Source organism: Gallus gallus, chromosome 1 (genome assembly GCF_016699485.2).
Source record: "Gallus gallus isolate bGalGal1 chromosome 1, bGalGal1.mat.broiler.GRCg7b, whole genome shotgun sequence".
Classification (NCBI taxonomy): Eukaryota; Metazoa; Chordata; class Aves; order Galliformes; family Phasianidae; genus Gallus; species Gallus gallus.
In genome coordinates, this window is record NC_052532.1 from 67,872,376 (window position 1) to 67,886,610 (window position 14,235).

At 38.3% G+C, this 14,235-nt stretch overlaps 1 protein-coding gene across 6 annotated transcripts in view; it reads right to left on the reverse strand.

Moving 5' to 3' along the window:
• The window catches only part of ITPR2 (inositol 1,4,5-trisphosphate receptor type 2), a 264,932-nt gene that overhangs the window by 133,010 nt on the left and 117,687 nt on the right, over window positions 1-14,235 (reverse strand). For all 6 annotated transcript variants that reach the window (XM_046904326.1, XM_015291441.4, XM_015291434.4 and 3 more), the window contains 4 exons: window positions 9,184-9,435; window positions 7,466-7,591; window positions 2,110-2,238; window positions 1,406-1,526 (listed from right to left, as the gene is read on the reverse strand). In XM_046904326.1, the coding sequence (XP_046760282.1) occupies window positions 1,406-1,526; window positions 2,110-2,238; window positions 7,466-7,591; window positions 9,184-9,435 (628 nt within the window). The remainder of the gene's footprint in view (window positions 1-1,405; window positions 1,527-2,109; window positions 2,239-7,465; window positions 7,592-9,183; window positions 9,436-14,235) is intronic.

Here is a 14,235-nt window from a genome sequence, read left to right on the forward strand (position 1 = left end):
TAGTTGGTCTCAGAAACTCTCACCTGCCTTACTTTCTTTCCTCTTTCCTCAGACTCCCAAAGAAAGTAATTTACTGATGACTTCCCAGAACTGCCAGAGGAGAGCAAGGAAGTAAGTGTTAAACACACAGAGGCTAGAGCTTTACCTGAAACTGTAGTACCTAGGAGATACAGGAAATAAAATGTCTCCCGTTTTCCAAGTTCTCTTGCCAGATAGATCCGCAATTAAATCATTTGCACAACACACGAAACAACTGAAGGTTGCTAAGTTTTTAGGTAACTGCTGTTCTCACTCAGACAAAAAGATAATGAGGTATTTTGACTAAAATGTTACATTATGCCCCTATAAAGCTATCTCAAATCTAAATTTAGAGTTGATCAGTGCAATGTCACAGATGATGCAGAAAGTTAAGGGACCCTTTCATATTGTTTTATCATTATTCTCATAAAACTTCTTAAAAATTGCATCAGCTATAACATTTAGCCAGTTTCTATCCAATTCTGTCTCTGCCAAGTTTTAATTCATGCTTATGAGTGGAACCTTATTCTCTAAGTTCTATAGAAACTATTTTGAATAATCTTTTTTTTCTTTTGTGGCAGACTTTAAAATTATATTCACAGAAATTTAACTTAAGAATGAACTTTTTCCAGTCTTATCTATATACAGGTGAAGAATGTTTTGGGCCGTTTTTATTTTATTTTAGGATGGAATCACTCCTGAAGTAGTTTTAAGTCTTTGCCTTTAATGTAATATTTGAATTCATTTTAAAGTATGTAACTTATTAGCTGCCCTTGGGACCAAATATGATTTAAGTATTCATGCCAGTGAAGCCAATAGGCACGTAACAGCAGTTAATGCATAGGCCTGATGGTGTAGAGAAAGCAGAGAAGCTATGGAGTTAGAGAACTTTGTTTTCCATCCCCAACACACGGAGGGGACAAAAGGGGGATAAAAAAGGGGTACTCACTGAGGGGACAAAAGGGGAATAAAAAAGAAGGGGTACTCACTGAGGGGACAAACCCAGAGATGGTGTTCTCTGATGCACAATTCCTAAGTGTCACTGCTTACAACAGTTCAGCACAACTAGAAACACCCAGATATTCTCATACTCACTTAGAAACTTTGGTTGTGTTTTAATATCATAACTATCTTGGGTAAATATAATTCATTTAGCAAATCCACTTCTCTGGTCAACAGGTTCACCTAGCAGCCCTATTTGATGGAATAGATTTGAAAGCATTATAAAATGTGGCAGAATTTAACCTTTAAGTGGGATTTCTTAAATTACTACCACCATAACTACGCTATAATCAAAGAACTAAAACAAAAACATAAACATTCAACCTCAAGAAAGTCAGATCTTAAAACACAGAGAACAATAATGAAGGTAGAACTTGGCACCTACCCACTTCAGCCAAAGTTTTGATACATGACTCCACTGAGGCTTTCTGAGTTGGGTTTGGCCAGGTACAGTTGTAAATTCTAAAAGCAGACTGCAGTAGCTGAATAAAAACAGGTTGATGTGTCTAAAAACAAAAAGATAAACATGGAAGTTTATACTTTAGAATGTCCTCACAACTGCCTTAAGGTTTGACACAACATAATTCTCATGTGTGGGTTTTTTAGCTTGTACACTTAACCTACAGACCAATTAAATTCTCTTTGCTCTTCAGGACAGGAGGGAATGCAAACCAATTCTTTACACCTACAGAGGCCAAAGCATGTAATTTGCCATCAGATCACCACTGATATCAAGCACAGTACAGAGCAGAAGGACTGAGGAGTCTTCCCAGTACTCAGGTGTATGTTCCTTTTGTCATAGGACATAGCATTTTTTTCATACAAGCAACTAGATAAACCTTTCTTCTGCAAAGATACCCCGTCCAGTGAATCCACAAGAGCCAGCACTGAGCTGTCTGCTGGTCAGAGGTGTAAAGAGTGAAAATGAAAAGTAAGTGATTTAAAGTGAAATTAAGCTACCAGCCAGTGGCATGAGAAGGGACAGAGAAATTAGAGGAGGATACAAAGGTACAGGATTCCTATGTCATTAGCAGAAGGTATCTCATTAATGGGCTGAATTACATATTGGTCCGTCTCTCTTTTTCTTACCTGGAGGCTGGTGCTGTTATCTGAAAACGGAGAATTGAAGAAGCCACTCACAATGCTCATTACAGGCTCAGTGACATATTTCTCCAGAGATGTGTCTGCATGTTTACGATCCGTGGTTGTGTTACAAACCTACAGGAAAGAAAGAGGAAACAATGAGATTTAGAACTTTTAAGTAAGCAAACTATGTTTCTTAGTATTTATTACAACCCATGTAATAATACTTATTCTTAGTACAGATTTTATAGAAAATCAATCAGAGATAACTATCTTACGAGTTTGAGATGTATTTGTTATAGCTTATCTCTCTTCTTGAAGATCCACACTGTATTTTAAATCTCATTCTCTTCTGAACTACTTCTTTCTGATTGGCTGTCTGCTCTTTCCATGAAAAAAAGATCCCCCTAAATCAGCACACTGCATACCACCAACATATTTAAACGGATTCAAGAAGAAAATGAACATTCCCTTCTAGTGTGGAGGTAAGTTGGAAAAGGCTTCAGAGACAGATGAAACAAACACATTGGGTTAGAAAGATTTCAGGTAATGCTCATCTTCTTGCCACGTTCAACACAGATGAGCGGCAAAGGTGAAGCTCATATGCAGAAAATACATGTTTTAAAAAGAGGGAAAGAGAAGAAAATAGCATAGACAATACTAACAGCCTTCCAGATTTTAAGCAGACAACATTAATTAAGAAAGTCACATGAGGAAAACAGAAAAGACAAGCTAAAAACAATGAAAGAAGAGAATGGGTAGCACTGGGACAATTGTGGAGCACAGAAAGATGATTAAATTGTAGGAGGATATGGGCAGATTTGTAGAAGTGATTCCTAAAGACACTCTTTGGTGCAATATTAAAAGTTTGTTGCTGCATAAAGATGTCAAGTTTAAAGAAAAGAAAACATTACTGAGATGGTGTATACATGCTTCAGTATTTCTTCTCTTTTTTTTTTTTCCCCTCAACATTTGTGAACATCTATACAGTGTTATTTTTACTTTGCGTATGTCAGTGGAAACTGTACTAAAAGGAGTCTTAAAAGGAGTCTACACAAAGCAAGTTGGGGTGAGAAAGGCAGGACTGGACAAACAAGGCGTACAGATCATACTCATCCTACCTCTTCATTAGCCTTCAAATAAGCAGTTCTAGTCAGGTTTAAAAATAAATGAAAGGCAAAACTATTCTTTTTCACCTATGCAAGCCACAGGCTTCTGTAACATTCTAGAGAATCTATGCAAGAACAGAATTTACTTGTTTACAGACTTCTGGGCTAACCTTCAAACTACTATCTGAGCTTTTAACACATAATCATGAATCTGCATGGTACATACTTATCATTACATCACCTTATGGATGGGGAACAGAAGTCCAGAGAAGCTGAGTAAATTGCTTAAGGTCACAGAGAAAGTGGGTGGCAGAACTAGAGACATAATACACAGCATCTGAATCTCACACAGGGCAAATACACCCTCTAATTACGCTGTGCCACCGTGACACTTGGACACCACAAGACAGCAATTTTACCAGCAGCACTTTCAGGAAGGTTACTGACGTGACATCTAAAAGCACCCATGTTCAGTGCAGGATACGGCTCACGGGAACACAAAAGCAGTGTCAGATGGCAGGCAGAGAAATAACCAAAGGTAACTTGAGTGCTGCAAGAATTAGGCACCTGGAGGAGCTTTGCTTGTCTGTTTTTCTAAAATGTGTCAGAAAAACAAGTCATGCCTCCATGCAGTGCAGTCGTATCACTTCAGGAAAGGAAAGGTCTTGGTCAGAGAACCAACAGTGGCTAAAATGGAACAGCAAGCACTTCAGCCCTCCAGTATGGGAAGAGTATGGCACCTCCTCTTCCATGGTCCTCATAGAGGTATAATATTGAGATATATAACAAAAACTTAGTTGGGAAGAAAAAAAAGTATATCACAGAACTGAAAACTTCTTGATGTTCTTCTGCTTTTAATTAATCTGCATGGCAGTTCTGACTGGAAGCAGTAGCTTTGAGGCTGAGAATTTGTTATCCCAATGGGAAGACAGTGAGCTGTGCAGTGCTAGCACGGCGAATTTAGAAATCACCAAACCTAAATTCCAAAATGCTGTTAAGCTTTCCCCTTCACTTGTCCAAAAGTGAATAAGCAAGGCAGAGCCACATGCAGGGATTCCACTCTGCTTAGACAAAGGTCTGAAAAATTCTCATCTGCTCTTATCCCTCTGCCCTTCTGGGGACTGAAAGATGTTTCTCTGTGGAAGAAGAAACCTGAAATGCATGAAATGGAGATGAAGATTGAGAAAACGGTGTTTAAAAACCTCTTAGGAGACTTTGGGACCAAAACTCACATGAATAATATTTCAAAAATTCTGCAGAAGAAAGTCACGATGACTTCACAGCTGTCAGATCTCAGCTCTGTTTTTAATCCTGCTCAGAACACAGCTGCTGACTTACAGAACGAGCCACCTGTGGAAAAGGGAAGCCTTTCCTGGAGCTGCACCCACCTGCTTGGTGATGCGCTCTCAGTCACGCTCTCACGGGAGAAAGTAGGTTGGTAGAAACTGCAGGAAAAGGTGTCTTTGAAAGAGCAATTGCTTTTGGCAAATGGAATTTAATACACACATCTGCCGACTGCCTGTTTTGCAAGGTATCACAGAGTTGAAAAAGAATGACAGTTGAGAACTAAATATTTCCTTCTTTGGTCTAGCAACTGTTAAAAAAAAATGGTTTCTTTTTTTCTTTTTCCTTTTTTTTCAGGTTGAAGGAATTCAACCTGAGGATAACACACTCCATCTTTCACCTTAGTGTTCTCTAATGACAGACTCAGACTCAAAGCTCACAAACTCACCCACTGACAGCCATTTGTAGCAGCTAAAAGGAAAGCATTTCCCCTTCCCCCATGCAAAAGCATCTCTTTTAGCTCACTGCAACACAGAGGATCAAAGGGCTCTTTTTCTAAATGCTTTGAAAGGTATTGTAACATCTTTCATGAAGCTGACAGCATTCTAACAGTCCTGATAGCTACATAAAGCTGATGTATTTATAACTCACAGGCTCTGCCTGGGACCCAGAAAACCAAATACACTCAATAATATAGAAGATACAGCTACCCATGGGGCCTGGCAGAAGAGCAGAACATGCCAGAGCACTTTGGATATGTCACTTTACTTCTTTTTAGCTGATGACCTTAATAAAATGGACTAATTAGGCACTTGGCCTAAGGACTTTGCAGGAGAGCAAAATAAAACTGCATTTTGCCATTTGGAGAAAACAGAACACGCACAAATTACAGCATTAATAATACACACACTATTCACCTCTGAAGACCTGGCGTCAAATTTGTCCTATTAGCAGAATGTATGAAAACAAGCTCAAGGCTCACTAGCATCAGGATAATTCCAAATCACCTGGCAGCATGTCTCCAGGCTCACAAAGAGAACAGTGGACAGAGTCCCCTTTCTGAATATACCTGCTTTAAGCCAACGGGCAAGGAAAACTGATTATGTCAAATAGCTGGGGAGGAGAGTCTGCTCAGAAGGTCAGTACCGTGATACATCTCAGGTAAGGGCAACCCAGAAAAGGATTTAAGCAAGAGAAAATACTTCTTGGGGGAAAAACAGCAAGATTAAAAACCAGAATTGCCCTCCAAGAAGGTACCTGATCTTAATTTTCAAATGAAGTTGGTATGTCCTGAAGGGCTTTTCAGCCATGCAACAAGGCAAACAGCAAGAAAACTGAATTTGTAGAGGTCTCATTACTGCTGAAAACATCTACCATCAAAAAAGAGCACAAATATTCCTATGTTAACCTGTGCCCAGAAAAAGGCAAAAATAAAAACATTTATAAGTTTTCTGTTTCACAGAAAAATGAACGGGCCCCTGTGCCTATCACACAGCACAAGTCTCTGCACTCATTCTTCCTTTGGCCATAAATCATTGTGACTATGAGAGTATGGTATTTTCTCCCAATAGGTTTCAAAGAAATGATTTTGTGGCACACTATTACTTTGGTGTAAATGTTTGCTGCAGGACTGAATTGAGATTCTTTTTCCTTTTCTTCTCTAATTTCAACAAAATGAAGGACGCAAAGAGTGAGAACCTGATGGATTATGAAATGTAATGGCTCCACGGATAGGGAAAGGATAGGCAAGCACTGTGACAACATGCTCTGTAACACTTCCAAAATACTGTCCAGCAGTCAAACACTGGCCACCAGCACAAAAAAAAAAAACAAACGTGTTTCTACTTCTTGAGAACAAGCAGCTCCATTAACAGACATCAATATCAGGCCCTAACAAGAAATATTACCTGCTAGAAAAAGGATATGTATTGCAAGCTGTACTCATTATGTCACACTAAATTCTCCTCCTGATTCCACTGTGGTATGCTATCTTTCCCAAAGTCATAAGCTTCCCAGTTTTATTTCTTCCAAAATATCAGGAGAGGGAAGCTTAATATCATCTATGACTTGAAACTTGATGCAACTCTATCTGATGACCACAGATGGAACCCAAGGCAACAACATGGAGCTGTAACTGGGAAGGGTCAGGTTGGATATCAGGAAAACCTGCCCTTCATCAGAGGTGGGGCTCTCTGAAAAAGGCTTGGAAAAGGCTCTCCAGGGCAGAGGTCACAGCACCAAGGCGGCCAGAGTTCAAGAAGTGTCTGGGCAATGCTCTCAGACATATGGTCTGATTTTTGTGTAGTCCTGTGTGGAGCCTGGAGTTAGACTTTGGATATTGTATGATGCTGTGATCCTAGGGAGTTGAATGCCTACACTACCAACTATGTCCCATCACTTTGAGGCTGATAGTTCATACACTAATTAGTATTCTGAAAAAGTAGATCTCTACAGCTGCCTTTTGCAGCAGTAAAAATGTAGTGATAGCAGAATAAAAGACCAAAAAAAAAGATCAAGGTCAAATTAAAGAAGAAACAGGAGACAAATAATTTCTTTATCCTTGATCCTCACTGTATTAACAGAGTAAACCAAGGAGATTACAGATGTGGCTGTTTGTTTGTTTTAATTACCACCATAATGACAAGTAATGCACACTCAAATGCACACAATGAAGTAGAAGGACAGGAGGTTTTCAACCCTATTTCTTGCGTGTCAAACCCACACATCCAACTTATTTTTCTGGAAGTAAAGAGAAAGGGACATGAGTTCCAAGGTGCCCTTTTAGACAAAGAAGTCTATTAGCAATTAGCAGGTTAAATGATGATAAATAAAATACGATGGAAATGATCTGTTAAAAATATATTTACATTCAACTTTGGAAAAGCAGTGGATAAAATAAATGAAATTCACACAAAGCTCAGTTGTCACCCCTGACTGTACTTCAATATTTCATACCTCATGAAACTTACCCTTGCCATATCAACAAGAAAGTTCTCAAATAACTTCCAAATGTGGTTACTGGCATAGATTTCTTTCATTTCCACCTCAGTGTCCACGTAACAGTGGTTAACAAAATTAACATAGGCAATTTTCACCTGCAGGATGAGCAAATACAGAACCAATATGAAACAGAACAACAGGAGCCATTAACATTCTGTTTTCTATATGTAAGAATACTGAAAGAATAAGATGATCCTTCCAATTCTAAGAAATGCCAATAACAGTAATACCGCATGTTTGGTTCTAAAGATTTAAGAGATAAGCATGGCAACAGACACATTAATGTACTTACTGAAAGACCACATTAAGAAAAATAGAGATGTTCTGCAAAAACTCTAATACCAATTCCTCCACAAAGCAATAATAAAGTTATTAATTTAATAGTTAATAATTGATATTAAAATGACATTCAGACGACAAGGGCATGACTCAAAAATCAGGAACTGTCAAAATGGAAGACACCCATGTATTAATGAGCTGATCCTTGCGGGCTGATGCCTTGTGACAGGCCTGCCAAATACCAAAAAAGGTCTTTAACAGAGATGAGACTGCAATCCCTATTTTCTGACAATCCTATGCAGCGCTAATATGCAGAGTAGGTATAACTCAGATCTAAATGGAGGAGAAAGCTTTTGCAGCACTGTAACTACAGCCACAGCAGTGCAGGACTCAACAAGAGGACTGCATTTTCACTCCTCTCCTGTATTAAAAACCTGTGCCAGCACATCATAAAAATGGATATCCAGTGACTGAAATGTATGTATTAAATACAGACTTTGTCATGGTCAAAGGAGAAGAGATGGTTACAGTTTAAAGAGGTCAGGAGAAAACCCTTAGATGTGACAGACTTTTAGGTTTCATTTGTTTGGGCTTTTTTAATTAGCAGCTGTTAACATCAATGTTAGGAGGAACCATTTGAGCAAAGCTAACGTTCTACTTTATAAGAAAAGAACCAGTTGATCACAAGGTGACTTTCTCATGGGATAGAGGAATTATGTAATTCAGTGAGGCCTAGCTGCGTTGATATGAAACCCATGCCTCCAACAGACAGTCTGCAGAAATCCTTCTGACCAATATGCAGGGCCAGAACAAGCTCCTGAAGAGACTGTAAGATTTAGTTTGATCACATCAGATTTGGTGCAAGCATTTCAATTCTCATCAGCCCGAAGTATCACAGTTGTAGTGAGCCATGACTGGTAGTATCTGCAGAATTAGGCCTCTATATGCAGAGAAAAAGACTATTTGCCAGACTAGAACTGAACTTAATAAAACAAGACTTCACCCAAAACTCCCAGTGACTTCAACATGGACAGAATGTTACTCTAGAATTTCCATCAGTTCAAAGCAGAGGAAAAATATTAGCCTGACAAATCACTTAGCTTACTCTTTGCAGCTAGGAGCCAGAAGTTTAGCAGAGGACTAAATTGTGACAGTAGCTAGACAAACCCAGAAAAACAACAACAAAAAATTCTCCTGATCCAAAAACCTATCAACAGGCAGCAAAAGAGACAGTTTTCTATTTAAAAAAATATTAACAATCCTTTCTCATTTATTTACTTCCACAAGCAACACCTGTTTCCAGCCTCTTTTCTGCACAAATACTCAACTTTTCAGGATATTAGAAACAGGAAAATACTTCTGTGTTTCTAAAAATTGTAATCCTGCTTCATCATTCAGTGAGTCTTACCTCAGGTATGCAGTCATCATGGGTCACCACTCTCACTATATCATCCAGCGGCAGGAGTGAATTGCACTTGATCTCTGTATATACATTCTTTCCTTCCGTACAAGCTGCTAGCAATTCCACTAGAGTGATGTGATATGCTAAGGGTCCACTCTCATCTGCTCGATCTCGCTCTGAACACATCATTTGGAGTAGAACTGGAAATGATGCTCTATCATTGTAGAATATCAGCACATCTTCACCCCCATTTATCAGCTGAAAAAGATACCACAACACTTTAAGCACCCTGCACTGCAATCATTTTCTTAATTATTTTGTTCTACCTTTAAATACACAAAGATTCTTTAGCTAGAGAGCTCAAATAAAAAAAAATAATAAAAAAGAAAAGATTAGTCTGATGCTTACCAAACACACACGTCAAAACAATAGCCAAGGTAAACTGCTCTTATCTGCATAAGTGTAAATCTGGAATAATTTACCAAGGAATGAGCTCATGCAAAGTGAACTTGAAGTTTAATCTCAATGTAGCTATATGTTTACCTAAGACAGTATGCTCTCCTTGTTATTCCCACCATCTCAATGTCTGTTTGAAGTTAATTAATCACTCTTACCTCCTACTGTAAGGCCAGGATGCATTATTATCCCGATTCTACAGATAGGTACGTGAGGTACAGAGATATTAAATTTTATGTACTACCTTACAAAAAAAAAGCCTGTGGCTCTCCCAGAATTTACCTAAACTCTTCTGCACCCCTGCTCACCATCTGAAACAAAAGACAAGTCTTCCTAACCTGTGGAAATCTGGCAGATGGGTCTTGACACTGTCATTGTCATGCCAGCACTTCCATTTAACAAAGAATTGGTGTGTGAAAAATATTTGATATTAACACAGGTACATTGCTCATCTCAAGAGGATCCAGAGCAGAAATGGATGCTGGCAGCTCCACCTCAGCAGATTTCATGGAAGAGTTTTGTTCCAGTACTGTTTTGAACATCTCACCCAGACACATACATGGAATATACATACTGCCAGTGCTGCTCTATGAGCTTGCATGGAGCTGGGACAAGACAGTAGACCTGCCTTCTCTTCATCACTTTCCTTTCAAGCATAGTGCACTCTTAATGGAAGTGAAAATAAGTTCCCATAAACCCTTTTTTTAGTGCAGAATACAACTTGGAAGCACAGCAGCCATATGTGTTTTGTGAATAAGGCATTTGACACGTCCAAATTCACACGTGACGTGAAATCACAGCTTACTGAATTCAAAGGTAGAAGTTAAGGCTGGTGGAGCTGTAAAGAAATAGGAAAGCAGCAAGAGAAGGAATGAAAGCCAGTCTCCCAGAGGACCTGAAAAGTAACAAAATTCAGGAAAATTTTCATTACATTTTCCCAGTGTTTCAAACTGTGATTTCCTCACTGCTTGATTATTTTTTCTTTGACAATTGTGTAGATTGAATTGTGAATTCAGTCACTCCTTCATTTCCTATTGCTCCTTTTTATTCTTTGTTTTTTTTAAATGTTTCCACTCTGACTTTTCAAAATAGGTATTTTCTGAACACTGAACAGAGGAAACATTTAAAAGGACAAATGCTTGGAAGGGAAGAATGAGACAGTATGGCAATTCAGAAGTCATAAATTTCACCACTTTCGATGACAAAAAGGAAAACAGGGAAACTATGAGTATTCAAAATGTTGGAAAGTAGACATTTTTAATGCTGATATCTGGAATACTACGCTCTTAAGATACTTCAAATACAAAATAATAAAAAAATCCACACCTAGCCCTCTGAGAAGGTATGTACTCTGTAATTTCCCATTAGGTTGACCACTACATTCCCATAATTATCTTCCTCTTATGAATGTTTTGCAAAGATGAATGACAAGATGATTTTTTTCTGTATTTCCTCAGCTACAATCTTACATCAAATCCAGACAAATCTGTCCTAGTATTGCTGATAAAAGGGCAAGTCAAATGGATCCCTTGTCCTTTTATGTACCTATCACTGATGAATGAAGAAGAAATACGAGATATTGGATTTGTGAAAAGTGATTCTGTATGTCATGTTTACTACATACTGGTTGTGATGAACCACAAATCAAAGCAGATAATATTGCAATAGCATGGGAAGAGCTAAGGAGACGAAGTAAATGCAAGGCAAGAAGATAGTGTATTTCCCCATCTTATCCATTTTTAACTGTGACTTGCAAAGGAAATCCATTGACCTATACAGAGAATATGATTTCACTAAAAACAGAAAAGGAAGAGAAGTATCTGGCATTAACCAGATAAAGTTCTTACTGAGTTCAGTGAACTCAGTGATGGTGGGCAAAAACAAACAAAAGAAATCAAAGTAGTAAAAGCATATTTTCTTCCACTAAAGTATATTTTACAGGAGTTAAGAATTCTATTAAAGAATAATGAATGGTGGACAGTATCAAAGGAGCTGCTGATGCTCTGCAATGTATCATTCCGAAATACTACAGATAATAGAAAATTCTGTTACCACATTGATTTGGTTCAAAAGTAAACTCTGCTTTCCCTTTTGTAATAATCTTTGCACTGGCAGACACTTGTTCTTCCAGGAGCCTCAAAGCACGCTTGTAACAAGAAAAAGTGCCCTAAGGGACCTCTCAGGTAGGTAAATTTAGGTAGCACTCTGTGGACATAGGGACCAAGATATGAGAACACGTGAATAAACCAGATTGGGAATGTTCAGTGTATCTTACACTGAAAAGTACTCTTTCTAATGATCTGTGAGCATGTGCTAAAACATGTAAATATGATTAGTTTATCCCTTACTCCTATTAATCAGGAATAAGATATAATATAATTCCCAGGGGTAAAAGAAAACAAAGGAGTAGTTGCAGGCATGTCGCATATTCACTCTATCTTGTCCTGAGGTAAATTGTTTACACACCCCATCTGGAGGCACAGAAAAGTTACGTTGCTTGTTTAAGGTCACAAAGTACGTCTCAACTGTTTGCTTACAAATAGTCCTGGCTTCATCTCAGTTTCAGCCATCAGGCTACACTGTTTATTACACTGCAATGCCATTCATACACCATTCAAATTTCATTATTGGTATTCTTTTCTAACAAATCATAATTGTTAATTTGTAATTGTCTGCTTTTTATTTATTTATTTATTTATTTAAGCAAGTCATCATTGCATGCACCAGTACAGGCTGGGAGCTGATCTTTTGAAATGGAGCTCTGCAGAGAAGGACCTGGGTGTCCTGGTGGACAACCGGTTGGCCATGAGCCATCAGTGTACCTTTGTGGCCAAGAAGGCCAGTGGGATCCTGGGGTACATTAAAAAGAGTGTGGCCAGCAAGTCAAGAGAGGTAATCCTCCCCCTCTACTCTGCCCTGGTCAGGCCGCATGAAGAACTGTGTAAAGGTCTGGGCTCCTTGAGAAAGGGATATCCTAGAGAGAGTCTAGTGGGAGGCCATAAGGATTATTAGGAGCATGGAGCATCTCCCTTCTGAGGAAAGGCTGAGAGACATAGGACAGTTCAGGATGAAGAAGAAAAGACAGAGTGGGGATCTCATAGCTGTTTATAAACATTTAAATTGCAGAAGTCAAACAGATGGGCCAAGGCTCTCTTCTGTGGTGTGCAGCAACAGAACAAGGGGTAAATGACAAAAGCTGCAACACAGGAAGTCCCATACAAACACAAGGAAGAACTTGTTTATTGTGAGGGTGACAGAGCACTGGAACAGGCTGTCTCAAAAGGTTGTGTAGTCTCCTTCTCTGGATATATTTAGAACCTGCCTGGACATTTTCCTGTGTAAACTGCTGTAGGGAACCTGCTTTAGCTGGGGCTTGGACTTAATCCCCAGAGGTCTCTTCCAACGCCTACCATTCTGTGACTCTGAGATTTTACTCTCTTCAGTAAAAATGAGTGTTTCCTGTTCCAAATTCTTGCAGAAAACATGATTTAAATGTCATACCTGAGTTCATTTCCTTTTTCATCATGCAGTCAATTTGAAAATGCGATATAACAATTTATGTTTCTGCTCATTTATCAGTAACAAAATGTATTTAAATTGAGGAAAGTCTCAAAACTGTGTTTGATCAGAAAGTAGAAATCCATAAGAAGCTGAGGTGGATGGGGAAATATCTAGAAGCGCTAAGGCACAAGAACAATTTGAATTATGTAAATCAAAGGCTTGTAATTGACATTACATTTTAAAACACTTCAGTCAAACTGAAAAGGTTGAGGTAGATTTCATTAAAGGTTATCCATGTAAGCCAAAGCTTTATTTTCTCAATTAGAAGTTTTTCCTCTTGCTGTGGAATGAAATTTCTTTGGATTTCAGTTCTGTTCATACCACCACTACAGCTTATTTCTGTTTTCTTTCTGAAGATGCACTTCGAAAACACAAATGAACTTTGAAAGTAAAGAAAATAGTTTATTACTATGATCTTACCTGGGCTTTTGACCATATTCTATTTTACTCACTAATCTCACTGAGCTATTAAAATAATTACAGTTAACTGCATGAGTGCCTTCAAGTCAAAGACCTCATTTATCACACACACTATACAAGTAATTCTACTTACATAGAAGTCAATCAAGTATTTTATTAGTAGCAGTATTGGCATAAAGATACGTCCACAAACTACTCAGTGGAATTTACCAGGTCAAACTCCACGTTTATCTAGTTAGGGTAGCTCTACAAACTCTAGCAGAAATGCTCCAGAATTACAGCATTGTAAACAAAAGCAGAAAGTAGGAGGGAGGATCTTTACATGGTTACTTAGTTAAAAAAGTGGTCTACAACACTACTTAGATAAATCCACTGGGATAAGAGCATACTGTGTGGCAAAACCATACCAGAATATGGAAGATGGATTTGTACCTGTCTCCTAAGGTACACCACAGGAAAATGAAGGTTTATGTTACTCAGATTTAAATGTTACATCTTTTACATTTAGACATCTTGTTATTGATATGATTACACCCATGTTTTCCTTCTAGTAGCTACACAGATGGCCCTATAAAATTAGACTAAATTCCCTAAAAGGCTAAATTGCTAAAATATTACTTA